Source organism: Dunckerocampus dactyliophorus, chromosome 10, assembly GCF_027744805.1.
Source record: "Dunckerocampus dactyliophorus isolate RoL2022-P2 chromosome 10, RoL_Ddac_1.1, whole genome shotgun sequence".
NCBI lineage: Eukaryota > Metazoa > Chordata > Actinopteri > Syngnathiformes > Syngnathidae > Dunckerocampus > Dunckerocampus dactyliophorus.
The window spans coordinates 12226346-12246249 of record NC_072828.1 but is presented as its reverse complement, the minus strand read 5'-3'; the positions used below and the strand labels follow the sequence as shown (position 1 = coordinate 12246249).

The 19904-nt window shown below is 44.9% G+C and overlaps 1 protein-coding gene across 6 annotated transcripts; it reads right to left on the bottom strand.

Moving 5' to 3' along the window:
• Window positions 1–1107: 1107 nt before the first annotated feature.
• Window positions 1108–19785, bottom strand: slain2 (SLAIN motif family, member 2). 6 transcript variants are annotated; one of them, XM_054788778.1, is made up of 10 exons: window positions 19122–19785; window positions 12379–12521; window positions 9299–9469; window positions 8812–8985; window positions 8394–8747; window positions 8175–8321; window positions 7322–7408; window positions 5994–6032; window positions 3635–3851; window positions 1108–3555 (listed from the first exon to the last, which is right to left on the bottom strand). In XM_054788778.1, the coding sequence occupies exons 1-10, from the start codon at window positions 19559–19561 to the stop codon at window positions 3495–3497; spliced, it is 1833 nt and encodes a 610-aa protein (XP_054644753.1). In that variant the 5' UTR covers window positions 19562–19785; the 3' UTR covers window positions 1108–3494. The 6 variants fall into 6 exon arrangements, 4 of the variants coding, with proteins under 4 accessions (XP_054644753.1, XP_054644754.1, XP_054644755.1 ...); XM_054788779.1 differs by lacking the exon at window positions 5994–6032 and having other exon boundaries at window positions 1109–3555; window positions 19122–19784; XM_054788780.1 differs by lacking the exon at window positions 7322–7408 and having other exon boundaries at window positions 1110–3555; window positions 19122–19784.
• Window positions 19786–19904: the final 119 nt, after the last annotated feature.

The following is a 19904-nucleotide window of genomic DNA, read 5'->3' as shown; positions in this document are numbered from 1 at the left end:
TTCCCACAGAAGATCAGCCTCTTTAATAAGAACACGTTTAGAAGGCGTGTTGGCCTTTTCCTGCTACCAGAATATTAATTTTTGTTGTTGTTCTCAGCATTCTGCCACTTCCATACGCCTTAAAGTAGCTCGTACAGAGTGGCTTGCTGAATCCGTTCCATGTTTTTACTCCACATATTGATACTGTAAACACCTGTAGTCTTGTGCAGTCATACAGATGTTTTAAATGTAGCTTTCCCATGAGGTCATATTTTTCTTCTCTTGTTGGAATATTTTTTTTAACATTTTCGTGGGAGCAGTTGTTTGCGAGTTAAATGTACCAGATCAGTAAATTTCAATATTTGCGATATACTGGAAGCATTAGCGCACAGGGCTGCATACATAAAAATCAAGGGATACTGGTGCCGTTGTGATATTTTTCATTTTGTAAAAAAAAAAATTAAATGGTAAAAAAAAAAAAAGACTGTATGTTTAAAGACAAAACTTTGTGTTAAAGGTGACAAAGCATATTATTATTAGTGGTATCAATATTTCAACTTTTTCTCATGTTACCCTTTTAGCTGTCTTTTTCTGTAATTATTGTGCTTAGTTTTATTGCTATGATTTGCTGCAGTCCCCGGGCTGCACACCCCTGCAATAGATGGTTTGTGTGTTTTAGATGCCTCATGTAGTAACCTATTGATGGGAAGAACTGAGCTTCCTTCAGGACTCAGAATTTTTTTTATGTTTACCAAAACTTGTACAAAATAAGTTTGTTCAAGACTAATGCGCCTGAAATATCTCAGATGTTTGTGAAAACTTGTATATTTGATTCATTGTAGCATCTTCAATATTCATGAAAACAATTGGGCTCATTGAAGAGTCTGTACATTGCCCTCAATAGCTACAACAATTCGTACATTAAGAAGTGTTTAAGACTAAATCGTATTTAGTAGTTGCAAAAACACATACAATGGGTTTGTTGAAGACTACATTGTCTTCAGTGATTACAAAAACATACTTTAGGATGCGTGAAAGCTGTAAACTAGCTTAGAGCATACATTAGGTTTGTTGAAGACACTAAGTTGTGTTTCGATGTTTAAGAAAACACATCATTAGGTTTGTTGAAGACTCTACATTGATATTTAAGAGTCTTCGTACTGATTTAATTTAACAGCAGTGTCCAGTTGCGCTAATATCTTACTGTCAAAACTACTAGGGGCCATATTTGCATAATATTTGGAGAATGCTATGATCTGTTGTGATAATGTAACATCAGTGGCAAAATTTTGTGTAGTGTATCTCAAAGGACCAAAACAATGAGCAAATGGAAAATAACAAAAAAAGTTAAAAGAATTCCACTTTTATTTGAAATGTGACTTTACACAAAAAACTGAATGTCATGTTTGTGAATTTAAAAAGGATCGAATAACAAAAAGTGTCACACAAAAGGTGTGGTTGGTCTTTTAGCAACATTCCTCCCACTGAGTCTGCATATCATCCGAGGCACCTCTCTATTTAATAAATAGGTTGTTTTTTTTTTTTTACATTTACACAATGAGTGATAAGCTATAAATATGAAGGCGCATATTCAAACATTTTTCCAAAGCAATTATAATAATAATAAATGTATTGATTCCATTACAAAAATAGGCAGGCAGGCAAAAAAAATCCATAAAAGCAAAGATGCCAGTAAACTTTGCAAACCTGAAATTGGCACAACAAAAATGATAATGAATAGACACTTAAAATCATGTGACACTTCTTAAAATTAGGCACTAGTTAAACAAGCCACCACACCAATTTAGCAGATGAGCTTCCCCACCATGGACACACTTTTTTTCTTCTTCTAGCATCATAGTTCTTTTTTTTCCTCATTTTTAAAGCATGAATGACACACTGAGAAGTTATCGGAAGAGATATAAGGAGCCAATAACGTTGACGTTTAAATGGCTGAAAGTGAAAAAAAAAAAAAAAAATCTAGCAAAAATGAAATGAAGCTGATTTTCCAACAGGTCATGTGACATCCTTATGATTAACTGTCCCGGATGAGCAAAGATGGTCGGCTTTTGCCAGCTTTGTCTCAAAATGAGCGACGTCACGATGTATTCTGGTAGTCGGTAAAACAATCAAGGCTGTCATGGTAAAGGGGGGGTGTCAGTGCCAGTGGTTTTGTTTTATTGTCACCTTGGCTCCGCCTGAGACTTTCAGACCTGAACCGTAACAAAATGATCAAAGCACTTCATGGAAAAATTACAACTTGAGCCTTTGGAAAGAAAGACAGCAACTCAAAAAATGCTTTGGAGCGTTAGCTTGCAATCGAGGTTCAAATGTACATTTGAAAAATTAAGAATACTGATACTGACGTGTGGCGTCTTTAATGTGATCCTCCACTATTTGGATCAAATTCAATCCAAAACATGGGTGTTGCCATCTTGTATGATGACCTCACATCATGGGCTGTGGTTGGCAAGGTAAATATCCCACCTGGGTTTTCTCCGGGTACTCTGGTTTCCTCCCACATTCCAAAAACATGCATGTTAGGTTAATTGGTGACTCTAAATTGTCCATAGGTATGAATGTGAGGGTGAATGGTTGTTTGTCTATATGTGCCCTGCCATTGGCTGGCAACCAGTCCAGGGTGTCTCGCCCAAAGTCAGCTGGGATAGGCTCCAGCATACTCCCACAACCCTAGTAAGGACAAGCGGCATAGAAAATGAATGGATGAATGTATGGACATCCCACCTGGAGTCAGAAGTGTTTAGCACTAGCGTTATGGTGGCAAATTCGTGAGTTGGAACTTCCTGGAAATTTCCATTTCCCAGTTTTCTGAAACGCAACATATGATCCCCCTCTAAGTACTCAGTCATCTAGCCCATTATTTGCAACACTTTCAGTAATTTACATGACTGACTACAAATGTTGTTATTGTGTAAGGACAAGACAAGATGGCGACTCCCGCGTTTAAAAAATGTGGTTTTTGGATCATGATAAAAACTTTCAGACACTTCTAATAGGCGATACTTGCCCAAACAGTGGAGGATCCCTTGGCGTAATTTCAATAAGTTAAGTTGTGCATTCTCTCTGGGTGCTTTTTACAAGAGGAAAGATTTATTTTGATTGTGGCCGTCATTCTCCATTGGCATTGTCTTGGAGGTCATTGACGTCACAAAGCTCACTCGTACGTCGTCAAGAGGTGTCTTCTTGATCCCGGTGGTCGCTGAGAATAAGGCGACATGGGAACATTTGAGCAGCCCAACAAGAGTGCCGGCATGTTGTCTGTGGCGAAGCAGGCAGGCGTTTGTTCTTTGGCGTTCTCTTTTGGCCGTTTGCATGCGTGACCCCATCCTGGACACAATGGAGGGTCCTTCTTATTCCTCTTTATTATTATTACTTTTTTAAATATTCCTGGGGCATTGTCACCGTAAAAAGTCATCAAGGTAGATAAAGTGCCATGCAGTCTTCCTTCTTATGTTTGAGGGGAGCGCCCCCTGCTGGCTCAGATCAGCAACACGTTAATAGCCCTCCCTTAAGTTGTCTCTGGTGCCACTGTAGATCCGCGGAGCTGGCAGACTTCTGAAAGAAGACTTAAGTTAACGCTTGTCAACATGAGTGATTTTTTTGAGGTGGGGTGGGGGACAATGTTTTGGCTTACCTGCGTACAGGCTGCGCCAGCTTGCTACGGGGCAGAGGGATACCCCCACCGCCGCCCGCTGGGACACTGGGACGAGGCAGGCCACTGCGGGGCGGAGCCAGGGAGCGACCTGGGGTGGAGCCAGCGACTGAGGCGGGGTTGGCAGTGGCCTTGACGGGCTGCCTCAAGGCAAGGGGCGAGGGAGTGGCTGGGGTCCGCAGCTTACTGGATGCTGGAACTGAGGAGCAGGAAAGACAACATGACACGACACACCTGTATGGAAGCTAAGTGCTAAAAGTTAGCATGACGAGCATGACGATGAACTGAACAATGTTGGGAACAAAGCATGAAGTATGTCTTTACCAACCACGCTTACCATGTATAGACATGTGAACCAGAACAGAACTAAATCAACTAGAGAAGAACTCATTACCATCATTACCTCTGCCAAGGAGGTTATGCTTTTTTCCTTCTCCATCCTATTCTTTTGTTTATGCTTAACCGTTAACAGGGTTACACAAAAATGTAGACTTTGTGGATGGGTTGGTGGAAGCACATTCTGGTGCAGATCAAAATTTTCCCACTTTTAACATCCATCCATCCATTCTCCTCCGCTCATCCGGGTCCTGGTCGCAGGGGCAGCAGTCTCAGTAGGGAAACCCAGACTTCCCGGTCCCCGGCCACCTCCTCCAGTTCCACTGTGAGGACACCAAGGCGTTCCCAGACCAGCTGTGAGACATAATCCCTCCAGCGTGTTGCAGGTCTGCCCCGGGACCTTCTCCCGGCGGGGCATGCCCGGAACACCTCACCAGGGAGGTGTGTGGGAGGCATCCGGACAAGATGCACCAGCCACCTCAACTGGCTCCTCTCGATGTGAAGGAGCAGCGGCTCTACTCTGAGCTCCTCCCGGATGACTGAGCTCCTCACCCTGTCTCTTAGGGTGAGTCCAGCCACCCTACGGAGGAAACTCATTTCAGCCGCTTGTATCCGCAATCTCGTTCCTTCGGTCACGACTCAAAGCTTATGTCCATAGGTGATTCTGTCCATGAAAATTATGAACAGAATCGGTGACAAAGGGCAGCCTTGGCGGAGGCCAGCGCTCACCGGAAACAGACTAACGGTCGTACCCTTCTTTCCAGCACCCTGGAATAGACTTTCCCAGGTAGGCTGAGGAGTGTGATCCCCCTATAGTTGGAACACACCCTCCGGTCACCTTTCTTGAAAAGTCTGCCACCCCGGTCTGCCAATCCAGAGGTACTGTTCCCGACTTCCACGCAATGTTGAAGAGACGTGTCAGCCAAGACAGTCCCTCAACATCCAGGGCCTTGAGGAATTAACGTGTCCACCTCCAGAGCTTTGCCACTGGGGAGCGTTTTGACTACCCAGATACCTCAGCCATGGTGATGGAACTGTCCACATTCGTGTACTCAGACTCTGCTTCCTCTATGAAAGGTTTGTCAGTGGGATTGAGAAGGGCCTCAAAGTATTCCTTCCACCGTTCGACTATATCCTGTCGAGGTCAGCAGGTCCCCAACCCCAACAGTGTGGACCGGGCACTGCTTCCCCTTTCTGAGGCGTTTGGACTATCTGAGGCGAACTCCTCCCACACTCGAGTTTTTGCCTAGACCACCGCCGAAGCCGTGTGCTGCTTGGCCTGCCGGTGCCTGTCAGCTGCTTCAGGAGTCCCACAAGCCATCTATGTTCCTTCTTCAGCTTGACAGCAGCCCTGACCTCTGGTGTCCACCATCGGGTTCGGGGCTTGTTGCCACGACTAGCACTGACCACCTTGCAGCTGCAGCTCCGATCGGCTGCCTCAGCAATGGAGGCATGGAATACGGCCCCAACTTTTAACATTACACGCAATATTTCTCAGTGAGTAATGCTAGGTTGGGTACCATGTACGTGTTTAATTTGGGGCTGATTTAACTTGGTTTTTTCCACTGCACAGTAGTAGCTCAACTCAGAGAAAATGGTGTGCAGCAGCAAGGTGTAGACTGTACAGTATAATACTGCAGAGCTAAGACACAAGTTAATATTAGCATGTGTGTTAATTTGTTGACGTTTCTAGCCGTGTATCTTCAAATGGTACAACACAAATGGACCAATTAGCAACCACTCATATTGTATCTACTCTGACTTCAAAATAGTACCTGGGAGTACCGTCTGCGTCAGTTCAAGTGTCTATGGCGAGTAGATCCACTTCAAGCCAAGTACCAGTGGGAATGTGGCCTTGGTGGAGGTCTGCCCTCCACTGAGTGCCATTCTAGTTCTTAATGTGATGACATGCACAACACAGACACACACACAACCACGCTGAGGAGGAGCCACAAACACGACAACATCGACAACAAGAGTTGTGACCCAGTCAGGGAATACTCACTAAAGTCACCTTCATCGCCAAAGCAACAGGAGAGTGGGACTAGACAAAGACAACAGAGACAGGCCTTAGGTCAGTGCAGCGCAGGGTGGGGCAAGGTCCGACGATGTGGCTCAGAGCAGCGGCGCCACAGGCGTTTTTCCTCAAACGTTGTGGCTCTATTCTGATTTATCTTTAAGTAGACACTTATCTTGTGTTATTTTCTCACAAATGGACCAATCGGGTAAGACCCTAAATCAGTGGTTCCTAAACCTTTCACAGTTGCGTACCCCTTCAGATATTTGACTGGAAGCCATGCACCCCCCTACTCCTGCACACTTCAAAAACATAAACCATTGTTAATTTTCATTAAATTGAAATATTAAACATGATACATTAGTTAATTAATTTTATAGTATGTAAGCAATTGTGGTTCAAACGTGTATTTTGCATGATCAAATGTTGATAAAAGTTGAACAAATATCAAAGCAGTATCCAAAGTACAAAAATACATGCAAGCAGTGATAAAGCCTCATTTTCAGGAGGATCCCCATTCTCTCATACTGACACGCACATACATTGACAGGTTTTCACAGTGCGGGGATTGGAACACCAACGTAAATTAACCCTTCAAGATGAAACACCCTTAATACACAACATGATCGTCAAACTTACGGTAGTTATTCATGTAACTCACAATGAAGAACTTCCTGCTGCGTCTCCTTCCTTCTTTCTGCTATGACTGTATGCTCTGTGCTATGAGGCGTTCAGGTACGCTTGTAATGGTGGGTGTTAGGTGCTAATTGTTTTTCATTTTTATTCACATACCCCCGTGACAATTGACATACCCTCGGGGTACGTGTACCCCACTTTGGGAACCTAGGCCCTAAATTATATGAATTAATGAATTCATTATTTATTACATTAATTGCTGTAAATATTGTACGTATTAAAAAGAATAAACAGATGACAGCAGTTTAGCATGTAAGTGGTAAGCATGTCCTCATCCATTTATTCAGTAATTAGACATCCCCTTAATATTTACTGGTGTGCTATAGCCCGCTAGATTGTTCATATCAGTATTCAAGTGATCATGATGTGCTTTTTATTAGCGCCGTTTCTGTCGCTACTTCTTGCCCTGACCAATAGGAGAAGAGAGGGCTGTCATGTGACGTGCGTGACACATTTGAGTGCGCTTGGAAAAAAACGCACAACTGATTCAGACCAGGGAAAACTGAGCCGTAGGTGTGAAGCAACCCTCCTTGGCAAGATTTACCCCGCCTCCATAATCATATGTGATCCAACATTTCATCCAGTCCACCAGTGAGTGTATGATGCTGGTTGGCTGTTACCTCGCCGGGTCACCGGGGTTTGGAGGTGCTGTTTGGATTTGGGGGCTGGGGCCGAGGGGCTTGAGTGTCTCGGGGGCTGACGTGCTGCTGTTGAAAAATAGACACATTTTCAGCACAGCCGCTCACTTCCACCTCCTGACAGAGTCAAAGCGGAAGAGGCACAGAGGGGCCTGCAGTGAAGTTTGCATACCACCAGAGGGCGCCGCAGCCAAACCTTTGCCAGCCCATAAACTGGCAGGAAGTTTGACAGCCAAGCTGCCAGCAAGGGGAAGGGGGGTGCGGTTTATGAGATACATGCTGTCAGTGCCAAAGCCAAAAGAGTGGATTTGTTAAAGATGAAGAGTTCCCGTTAACAAAAGTCACACTAATGCACAAGAGGTCCAAAGGCCACTGTGAGTGGATAGAGCCATATTTCACAAATTCAAGATTGCCCTTTGACCTACCCCGTGCTGTGCCTCTTGTAACAGAGAGGGATTACATCTCCCAGATTATGAAGAACACCATTAACTTCATCCCACATTAAAGGATTACATCAAATGGATAGTCCAAACGCTTGTGTCGGGACGTTAATCTCCCCCGAGTACATAAAACCTTGGCTGCCACTGATAGGACACTTTTCCTTTGAGGTGATATTAACACAAGTGTGTGGAGAGAGGAAGAATTGTTTAACAGCCCTGCCAAGCCTTTGCAGCATTTTGTGGTGTTGAGAGCACTGCTGATCAGCCACAACAAGACAGCCTGTCATGTTGCATCTCTTCCTGCCACACTGTACAACACTGCTGCATTATACAGACAGGTGAAAGCAGCAAAGAGTTAACAATTACGTGCAGGTGTGTGTGTGTGGTGTACTTACGGGCTGACGGGCTCTGGTGCCGAGGAGACCCGCTGTTTGGCACCTGCAAGTTGGACTCGCAGCTTCGGCTATTCTTGACAGGCTCTGGGCCCTGAAGTGGTGCCGCAGAGGAGCGCGTGAGGTTGGGAAGACTACGACGGAGTTTTTCTGTAATAGTACAAAAATGTTGGTTGAAAACACAAGACTGATCTGGCGCATGTCCCTGCCGGTTGTGCTCACCTTCATTCTTCACCACGTTGGTCTGCAGATCGTGGCTATGACCCTGCAGCGAGTGGCGAGGCTGCTGCAGGCGGCTGATGACTGGCTGAGGCGATCCGCGGCCGTGGCTGTACTCAATGGAGCGGGCAGGGGAGCGTGAACGGGGCGAATTCCTGGGGGAGGCGCGGGGCGAGTGCCGAGGGGAGGGGCTGAAGCGGTTGGAGGGCGGGTGGAAGGCCGGGTGCACCGCTTCCTCCTCGTCCTCAAGGCTGTGCGCATCCAGCTCCTGGTCGCTAAAGGTGCTGCGTCGCAGCGAGTGGCAGGACGAACCTGAGCTCCGCCTGGATGCCGAGGCGGCGTAGTCCTGTCTTAGACCTGACGGAAAGCATGGTTACCCACCTGGAAAACTGCTTGGAAAAAGAGAGAGGGCACCACATACTCTCTTCCTGCATGCGCGCTAGAATCTGGACATCATTGACGTTGTTGAGTTTGTAGGTTGTCGAGGAGCCGACTGAGTCTTCATCCATCTCGGAGGTGCTCAGTTCGCTGTCCACCGACGACTGCGGGCTGACAGCCGGCGGATTCCTTTCTGATGTCGCGTTCCGCTGGTGCGCTGGAGAGGAAAAAACCAAGCAGTATATTTTGGTTATTTTCTTCTTTTCTGCATTTCCATTGTAACAAATGTGAGAGGACTAAAATAACTACTTGTTAGCACCCTTCTTTGGGGGTACCCAAAGGGCGACATTAGACACATGGCAGAGAAATGTCCCTCATTGTTGTCCTTTGTTTCCTCTTTGGCCTTCCTCGATTTGCATAGCTGACAATTAATGGATCGGACCATTCCAGACTGTACGGCGGCAGCCTAAACTGAACCATACCACTCAGGTAGAAACAATCCACAATCTCCCACGGCCAACAGATGTTACCTGCATTTACGGGCATCAGTTGCTGCCTGACGATGGGCACCTTGCTGGGGGTGGACAAGGGCGAGTTGAAGCCGCTGCTGTAGGGACTGTTTGCGGCGTTTGTGCTGTACGGGCTACTGTAGGTCACCTGCTGGTTGTATCCACTCCCATAGAGACTCCGCCGCTTGTTGGCTGCAATGACACAGAATATGAATTGCATAATGTGGAATAAACCAACATCTTGTTGTCTTCCAAACAGACTAGAAGCTATTCTAGCAAAACGGGGGGGCTTGTCAACAACAAGGCTGACAGTGTTTTGCTTGCAGTCTATTAAAGCATATGGCGAGCATAGGCCGCACACACTCCACAATAGACGGCATTCAAGTGAGAGCACAATGCAAGCGAGTGTGAAGTCTCAAGTCATGAGGTCTGTGCTGAGACTTGCTGCGCATGTCCTGTTCTTGTCCTAGCTTGTATGCTGGATATGTAACCCCCATTACGGCTCCGACATGACTAGTTTTTGTGAGGTCTCTGCCTTTGGAGATGTTGATGTTCCCACAAAAAGGAGTCATATCAGCTGCTTCCTTTTTCCCCGCATTACCTCCACCCCCACTTTGTCATCCTGCATTATTTAGGTAGTGGCCATTGAACGGGCAGAGTACGAAGGCAGTAGACCATGTCGCAGTTTAACACATTGCACTGCCATCCCAGGGATATTTTAGAACACTTTCACTCAGGTGTCGAACAGTAGGCTCCAAAATTAGAGCTAAAGTTTTTTTTTTTTGATCAGGGCAGCACCACTCACTTTCAGGACGGAACACTCATGCCAAAAGGATGCAGGTTAAAGTCAACCGCGACCAAGCGGATAATAAACGTGTCCTCGGATCCCAGCATCCTATAACAAGACAAGTTGTCCGAGAACTTTGTGTAGCAGGCTGTGATTGGTGTCACACAGCGAGAGAAGACTGCGTCGTCCACCAAGCACGCCACACAAGGACAAGAACAGCCTGAGGGGCTGAGGACGACGATGTGGAGGGCGGCACTTCTTTGGCTGTCTACTGGCTGTGAAGTAATACAACAAGACAAAGAATGATGAAGAAAGGGCAGCACAGTGGTTAAGTGGTTTGCACTCGCACTGAGAAGTTTCTGGATAAGCGGTACAGAAAATGGGCCGATGGTGGAAAACATCTGTTGGATTGAATACCACATTGGAGAGCAGGCTAAAAGCCTGAACAGGCTATGGTCAGAGATAGAATTCTCATGCCCTGCGTCAGATAAATGGAGACAATCATCTCAAACACGTCTCCTCCCTGTTGTTGCTTGTTGTGTAACTAAGGCCAAGGAGCTGACGCACAACCGGCTAGGCGGATACAGACAAACTAAACAGCACCCGTCTTCTTTCTGTCGTTACCACAAACCCAGCACCATGGCAACATGTTTTAGTGAGCAGGAGGGTGGTTGGGGAGGGTGTGTCCGAGTGAAGATGTGCTGCGTGTTACACTCTGACATAAGCGAGTCGCCTGGAGGGTGACGTGATCCTTATTCCTTACTTACACTCATGATGTCACTGCTGGTCACACATCAGCAGAATGTGTTTGTCCTCAAAGGTCTTTTCACTGAGGGTGCAGTGGCTCACTCCCAAAGGATTTGACTGCAGAGGCTTGGCTTGGGGACCTTGCGCACATCAGCAAACCCCAACAGTGGAGGAGATCTGGTGTCTTTGGGCAAGGGTATTTATTCCTCACGTAAGGAGACAATTTTTAGGGCGAACTCACGCTAGTCCATTCGTACCATGCTGGACTTGGCCGCGATACCCCCTCTGCCTCTCAGCCCCCGCTGGCCTGTGCTCATACTGAGCATTTGGTCTTCGAACCATTTAACTTGTGCCATCACTTCTACACCATTGTATTACTGCTCTTTCCCTGACTTTGTGGATTATTTCCTGTCCTATTTTTTAGATTATTTCTGTAGTCAATAGTTATAATTACAGAAGCGACTGCATTAATTAAATGACATACTTAACACCCACACAAATGTAGTCATGGGTGTTGACATTTTGATTATTTTTGAGTGTTTCTATTAATTTATATTATGAAATGTGTCAATTATCATTTCAACCTGAGAGGAACGATAAACAATATCCTGTCCACCTCTTCTAATCCTGCAAAGTAGTGTGTCGAACTTGAGCACCAATCAGAGCACTCACACAAGCCAAACGTGCTACACTTTAGGTATCAAGTGGGCCTAAGCATGATACAATTGGCCTAGTAACACCTTTAATCAGGAAGAAACTGAGGGCAGCGAGCAATGCAGCAAAGTGCAGACTGACGAGTATAACACTGCAGCTACTCCAGAGCTCCAGAATTGGATTGTGTGTTTTACATTAAAAAATGGACTGATTATTATTTTGGCGTCAGCGTGTCAAGGTGCAGATTGTTTTGTATGACAGAGATCACGTCACACTGGCTGGTTACAAGCGTCACATGAGCATACCGCTGTCAAAATAGAAACAGAAGCTTCTGAGTTTAGTCACAAGGAGGCGTGCCCCCCTCCACACCCCACTCCTCCCGGGTGAGGGACCCACTCTATTTAAAGACAGTCAAAAAGTCAAGTGGGACACAATCAAAGCAAAAGTGTCAGACAGCAAACTTTAAGCATAGTTTCAGAACCACTGCTAATCAGTCCAGTATGCTTAAATGGTCTGCATGTCTGCTGGTGGTGGCAATAAGGTCATGTAGAAAAGTTATCAATACGTAGTTAAAAAAAAACAATTGCAGCGGCTTTAAGGACCCAAAAGACCCTTGTGCTATGGACCAAAAAGGCAAAAGATTGATTATGGACCAGGATGGATTGAAGTCAGTGGGTGCTTGACTGATATTCTTTTGACTTTCAGGGACTTTAAGTTAGAAATCTAATGATTCAATCAGGATATCCAACTCAAAAAAACAAGGTAAAACTAGGGCATGTTTCTCATTGTCACCTGTCAGGCGCTCAAGTGTTCCACAGCAGAGCAAGAATCCTATTGGATGAACTAATGGATTTTGAGTAACCTCTGATTCAAGATGCTCGAGATAGTAGTAATAGCAGGGACTGTCCGTTACCTGACATGGTGAGGTCCAGTCTGTGGATGAGCGAGCGCTTGGCTAACTCCATGTCGGGGCTGGGGTTGTCGAGAGCCTGGCGGCACCACACGACGGGACTCAGCGCTTTCTGCAGAGGACTGTTCAACTTGGCCTCGTAAAGCCTGAAATGACATCAGCAAAAAGTTGAAATCATACTTACAGTGTCTGTCAATTTACTGCGTGGAAACAGTCTACAGTCGTAGTTTTATTGTTTTTTTTCCCAACATGAACCAGATTCCTTCTCAAATGAGCTCTGCTGCAGTGGAAACTACACTCAGTGAACACAATAGAGCGGTATTCAAATTGTTAAGATAATAATATTCAGTTTTGAGCGATACTGTCAAACTAACTGGGTTCCCACGGACTTGACGTTCAAAATGTCATACTTTTTTCAGACAATAGGAAATAGATGTATCATGTAAACAAATGATGGAATTAATCGCTTCTTATTATTCATATCATTTCCAGGAGATAATACAAAGACAGACAAAACCCAGATACATTGTCGGACTTGGTCTCACGCTGGGTTGAGTCAAAAATGTAGTGACACTCGGTGCTGCAGAGGAGGCGGCGACCAGACGACAGTGCTTTTTCCCCTGCATGTGACTCACAACCGCCACCACCCCCATGTTGCAGATGTCAAAAGATTTAACACAAAGTCTGCATTTACTATTTTATGTCCATTTGAGATCTTCAGCCAACTAGTCTTTATATTTGGGCTTTTTAAGCCAGTTGTCAGAAAATGTACATTTGCCCATTATGAGTTCTGTCCAAGATAAGGACAAAATGTGTGTGGACATCACCTGTCTGTTGAAGCAGCAGTAAAACTTTACATCTGGGTGGGCCTTAAAATGGACTGAAGGGGGGTAAGAGCAGGGGGCTGGCCATTCAACTTGTCAATCTTCCCAAATGTTTACCGAGATGCGTCGCCTAGAGCCCATTGCACAAAACTAGGATAAGGGATTAAGCCGGGATAGCTCGATTTATCCATGATCCAGTTACACAAAAGTGAGATAGTGGATACCGGGATAAGTTCTGACATAAGTTACCAGTGAGATTTATTCTGTGGAGTTAGACTGCTCCAGACCAGGCTAAGGTCCAGGATATCATCCCATATCTCAATCAATCGTCACCATAAATGGAAACCAATAATGATTCCACTGCCCACTACACACTGTTATCACATTCAACTACACCCACTGTCATTATTTCAACATTTGTCATCATTAATTTCAATCATTATAGATAGGGAAGTCCCAATACATTGGCTTCCGGTCCAATTCGGGTTTTTTTTTATAGTCCGGTACCGATTGTTTTGGGGTTTTTTTGTTGTTGTTTTTTTTTTATTGTAAAATAAGCTTCTGTTACAAACATGAATTTGTGGAATTGAATATGGTTATGAAAATAGATTTTCAAAGCATTAAAAATAATGCAACCAAAGTATTGCTGAGTTTACTTTTTTATTACACAGCATGACCAACAATATTGTTTGGCTTTTGTAATAAACCTCTGTGAGTCAGGTCCCTAATCCAATAAAAGTCCATGCCCGTGCTTGTGATCAAGGAAGATGGAGTCACAGATATCATTCCAATCGCGTTATTATTGTAAGATGTTTTAATGACACCCTTATTTTGTTTACACAATTAGACAAATGTGACAAACAGCGCTCTTATTTTGAAGGCCGTGAATGTGTTGTGTGTGTTGAGAATGGCAATTGATGGTTGATAGGCGCTGAGAGCAAAAATAAACGTGCCTCTCGTCTTTTTCCATTCAGAACCTGCACGTCATCAGTGGGCTTTGAGTCGCGCACACACACACAGCTGCACTAGCTAAACTAAGCGAACCCTGCTAGCTTCTATTCACGCTCCGTAAAAGAGGAGTTCCCAAGGTTTTTTCGACGCCGTTTCAACATGTTTAGTAGTGTTTGTAAGGTACCTACTATAAGAAACCAGCAGTTAGAGCGGCACTTCCTGTGCAAGCTCCCTACACCATGACGCAGCAGTCCGGGCACAGTCAGAGGGAACTACCGCTGTAGCTACGGAGCCGAATATCCAACGTCTAACGTGAAACTAACTTCTTCATGGTACACCGCGGTCATGTCTACATGGTGGTGTTGCGTTTTCTTCTTGCGGGTGGCGCCAGTTGAGTGGCAACCAGCTTTGATGCGCATTACAGCACCTACCATGTTGGAGTGTGGCTCCGAGTTACGAACGTGATACGGCAACCGGATCGGCCCGATCTCGCGGCGGAAGCCGATATAATCCAATCTTCACATATACAGCGGATCGGCGATCTTTAAGATCAGATCGGGACATCAGAATTGTAGATAAAGGATGTTAGATAATGTTGCAATCATTAGATCATTTACACATACTGTACTATATACAGTATAAAATACACATCCCAAATAGGGCCACACGGTGGTCTAGTGGTTAGCATGTTGGCCAACACAGTAACAGTCTGGAGATCAGGAATATCTGGGTTCGATTCTCCCTTGGGCATTTCTGTGTGGAGTTTGCATGTTCTCCCTGTGCGTGTGTGGGTTTTCTCCGGGTACTCCGGTTTCCTCTCACATCCAAAAACATGAATGTTAGTGACTCTAAATTGTCCATAGGTATGAATGTGAGTGTGAATGGTTGTTTGTCTATATGTGCCCTGCCATTGGCTGGCGACCAGTCCAGGGTGTACCCCGCCTATCGCCCGAAGTCAGCTGGGATAGGCTCCAGCATACACGCAACCCTAAAGAGGAGAAGCGGTATAGAAAATGGATGGATGGACATCCCAAATAAATACAAATACACATCTACAAGATAAAAGAGTTATAGAGTCTGATGGAGTTACAGTTACACAATTTCACTCACATGTGCAGTCAAATTCACCTACAATTTAAACGGATTCATAAACACAGTGCGACTACGTTTTTGGAGGTGTTAATTGTGTTGGTGAATGTGGATGTGTGCTACATTACCCTTAGCCTTAGCGCTCGAGGGGAACTGGACGTTTACATGCTGGTGAAGCTACGGGCGAGTATGGTGATGTGCTAATAATCACTGTACACTGCTGTTCTTGATTTGTTAAACTAGCAACAAACATAACTTATATTAACTATTGGGATTTTAATTATGATGGTTTCAGCGGAGCATTGAGTGTGTATTTGTGCACTACAGTACTTACGCACGCTCTTTCTGTGTTTGTTTTATGACGGTGGCGGTGTTGCCTCTCTTTTTTTATTTGCTCTTTTACGTCTTTGTGAGCCTCTATGAGGACTTCCACTTCTGTCGGGGAAAGTAATTGGTGACTAGTAACCAATAAAGCCTAGACACTCTTGTTTTGGGTTGGTTAAGCTTATCTCAGTCATTTATCCTGGATGTCTGAATCCTACTTTTGTGCAACAGGCTCCTACTGTGTGCTCTCATACAAACATCTTAAGCGCCTTAGAAAAACCGATGGATGCATTTCTTTTCTTTTTTTAGTTAGTCATAATTGAGTCTTTTAGATAACAGAACAGTGGTGATTATTTTGGGAACATTAATATTTTTCCATACTTGAGTTTCCATTTTCCATCCTTTTCCAGACTTGGACATTTATAAAAATCAAACTCAACAAGGCTTTTCCATACTTGCGTAGGAACCCTGAACTAATGAGCCATGTTTCCATCAAGCAGTACAATTCTGTTCAGGTTGGTCCCATACTGTTTGGAAGTGTAAATCTTGATATCTGGCTTGTGTTTCTAGGCAGGAAAAGTAGTGAGGTTCTATAATCTTGGCATTGGAAATGCAAACAATTCTGTATCAAACTGAACCAAACCACAATGCTTTCAATGCATCTTCACCTCCTCGTTACAAGTTTACAGTGACTGTCGCAAATGAATCCTGACTCTAATGGCTCATACAATCAGTGAAAACAACTTTAGAGACACTGCTTGCAGCAAGGTTTTAAGAATCAACAACTGGCACTTGTCCAAACTGAAAAGCCCTGGAGTCCTGAGTGTAGAGCTTGAAAGGCGCCTGCCAGACGACTGTTCCTTTTTCTAAATTCTAACACAAGCGGCACCAATGAGTGTCGGAACCCTTTTAGAGAAGAGGACCAGAAGAAGAGTGGAGAAGAAGGGTTTTCCAGCACTAAGGCAAATCAGAGCTAGCAGCTGTCAGCGCCACACACAGCCGTGCAGGTTGTCCCCTGTGATGAAACGTTCCAAGACATTCTGTAGCGCATCAACACAGCCATCCTGCATGTGGAACATCAACTTCCTGCTCTAAAGCTGCAGCTAAGGGAAGATGGCAGAAGAGGCCGCATGGTCAATTCAGTTGGAGGCAAATTCAAAGATTACAGGATCTGGTGGAGCTGAGAGCGAAGTGGTACAAAGATCTGCTTTGGATCTTTGAAATACCCTAAATCATCCTGTGGAGACAAAATAAGTGTGCAGAAAAGAAGTCTCTCCACCCAAGCTCCTGACATCATAACTTCACATTACTTTCAAACAACTTATGTGGGCCGAGTATTCTACAGTAATTGGTTAGGGCATTCCTAATAATTGGTAAGTCGGTCGTTTTTAGACTGGAAGACCTTGAGGAACAAAAAATCACAGCGATGCCAATAAAAAAGCACCTTAAGTTACCTTGTTTCCACCCAGCGGCATGGTGCAGTTTTTCTTAAATTGTACAAAAATATCCCACCCGAATCACCTTCGTCAGGGAGCCAGTACCCTTCAGTCTACAGAGTTCCAACCATATAGTGGCAAACCGAACCAAACTGTACCACTTGGTGGAAACAAACTTGAACCACAAAAAAAAAAGTTTTTTCTTTGTCAAAACTAAAAAAAAAAAAATGGTAGCTCTTTTTGATTGTCAGCCAATTAGACAACATGGGATATTTGTTACATCCCAACCATCTCAAATGCAACATTTGTCATGGATTACAACACAATGTGATCCATCCAAATTTAAAAAATAAATCACTGGGCTTTGAGGCCATCCTGTGAGGAAGAGACTGGTCTGACAAGCTGAGGCCTGAAGCAAATATAACATCTGACTGTTGCCGAGACTTTCGTCAGGTACACTTGAACAATTCTGCTTTTTCAAACAAAGCTAGAAGCTAAATAAGATAATGGTTTAAACCAGGGGTATCCAACCTTTTTGCTTCTGAGAGCTACTTTTAGAAAATGAAAATTGCAGAGAGCTACACATATTTTTGGCACATTTATTGCCATAGCTTATTTCAACCTAAACAAAGAAACAAAATAAGCTTGTTTTGCTAGGACATTAACAAAATATTGATATCCACAACTCACATTTTGTACAAAAACATCAACAGCAACAAAAATGTGTTCATCTGTATCTTGTATTTTACTATGCATTTCTTTCTAGTTTAGGGGTCTCAAACTTTCATCACTATTAGAGCTACTTTGACCAAAAAAGGAGCGGTGAGCTATTTGTGTTTTATCTATATGACTGGCAACATTTAAATTGTGCTTTACAGTGTTCCCTCGTTTATCGCGGGGGACACGTTCGCAAAATTACCTGCAATAAATGAAATCCACTAAGTTGCCAACTTAATTTTTTTTACCATTATTATATATTTTAAGGCTGTAAAACCACTCACCATACACTTTATACACTTTTCTCAGACAGGCAATAACATTTTCTCACATTTCTCTCTTGTTTAAACACTGTCAAAAAAGTTCAAAACTTCCTTTGAATTTTAATGATCAACCCTAATGATCAGCACAAGAAATTATTAAGTCATTCACGCACATTTCACTCCTGTGACCATGTCTTTTCATCCTGGCGCCGTTCCACTGTACTGTAGCGTTTTTGTATCCTTGGTAAAACATATTCCTGCAGACGAACCAAAGATTCATTTACAAGCCAGCAAGCAAGCTAACAATGACACAGGAGACATGGAAGGACTGCACAAAAGCGATTGATTGACAATGGTCTCCAGCCAATCAGGACACAGAAAATAATGGGCGGTGCAGACAGACGCCAGGGAAGAGATAAGGGCAAGGCTCGGCCTGTAACAGCGTTTATACGCTTTCATAAAAAAAAAAAAAAAAGCAGCACTCAAAAAATCTGCGAAACAGCTAATCTATGAAAGGTGAACTGTGATAGAGCAAGAGAACACTGTGTTTAAAAAGCTGATCTCCACTCAAAAAGTGTGGTCATTGTCTTTATGGTATTTTGGGGTAATTTGCCCTTAAATAGAGCTTTAATGTCTAAATTGAACAGTTGTAAAACTACTAAAAAGTGAAGCACATATTCTTTGACCCTTTGGTGAGCTACCAGTAGCCCACAAGCTACCTGTTGGAGACACCTGATTAAACACACCTACTATCAAAAGGAGATGGACTGTGGAGGACAACCTGCTCTGCTCTTGTGTTTGGATCCCAGGAGCTTTAACAGCCAACTTGTGTTTAACTGCAGGGAATTCGGAGGAGGAATGTAACCATGGATGCAGGAAAACAGCTCCGATGCACTGGTCCACCAAAGCACCGCTGTTGCAACAACCCAATCAATGCAGCATCACAACAGCAGATGAGCAGCTGAGAGGCCAACTGTCTAGAACCCTACACACGTGCAATGTGAACTGAGAGTTGGCAACTAGAGTACACGGTGACATACACACAACAGGTCAACACTAGAGGCCCGACGAGGGTCGTCCCTGTGGTGCCTTCACGTACACCCCAGCTGTCCGACAACCATCAAAAGGCTCATGACACTCACCAGCTGTCGTCGTCCTCATGCAGACAGTCCATGTCCTCCAGGTCTAAGATCTCCACCTGGTCCAAAATCGACGTTTCGCCCTCATCGTCCGAATAACGCGAGTTCCGGCTCGACCCGGAGGTGGCGGCCGAGGCGCCGTCGCATTCGTACACCCTCCTGAAGCTGACGCCGTCGTAGGACAGCCTGGGGCTCCGGCAGCGGCGGTTCTCCAACAGGTCGCCGTAGCCGTCCGTCCCGGCGAACCCCACCCCGGGGAAGCCACCCAGATCGCCCGCTGAAAGCGACGACGACTCGTAGCCGGCGCTGTGGGGTCTGTGGTGACCGGACATAATCATTGAGCGACCCCTCAGCTGCTCGTTTTGCTTTTCGAGCTGCTTCACCAAGTCCTGGAGCTTCCGCACCTCCAGGTCGGCGTTGATATTAGAGTTGATGTCCTCCATGGTGGCTCCTCAGCCACCGGAGAAGAAAAGGCGCTGGCCGGGCGGTTCGAGTAGCTTGTTGGCTCCTTTTTTAGTAACCTTCGCGGCGTTTGTCGTGTCCGCCGGAGACACGTCGTTCACCTCCTTTGCGTGTTTTGTGGACTTTAAAAGCTTAACATTGTCTGCTGGGCTTGTTCCTCGGCCATTTCCACAACACACGTCACAGTGTTTGAGAGGCCACAGGCTCTGGGAACTGACGTCACCGCGGCCGGGAGCGCGCACGTAACCAACACCTATTTGCGCGCTCGCAACCAGACAACAAACCTTCACTTGCGAAACAGAAACTTCTCAGCGCACGTAACCA

Excerpts from the sequence above, each read along its gene's own strand:
- slain2 (XM_054788778.1), bottom strand. The coding sequence starts at position 19,561 with ATGGAGGACATCAACTCTAATATCAACGCCGACCTGGAGGTGCGGAAG. Across the intron at positions 8,748-8,811 it reads AGCGCGCATGCAGGAAGAGA|GTCTAAGACAGGACTACGCC; the intron begins GTATGTGGTGCC and ends GCTTTCCGTCAG. Across the intron at positions 3,556-3,634 it reads CTGGCGCAGCCTGTACGCAG|AAGTCTGCCAGCTCCGCGGA; the intron begins GTAAGCCAAAAC and ends GTCTTCTTTCAG.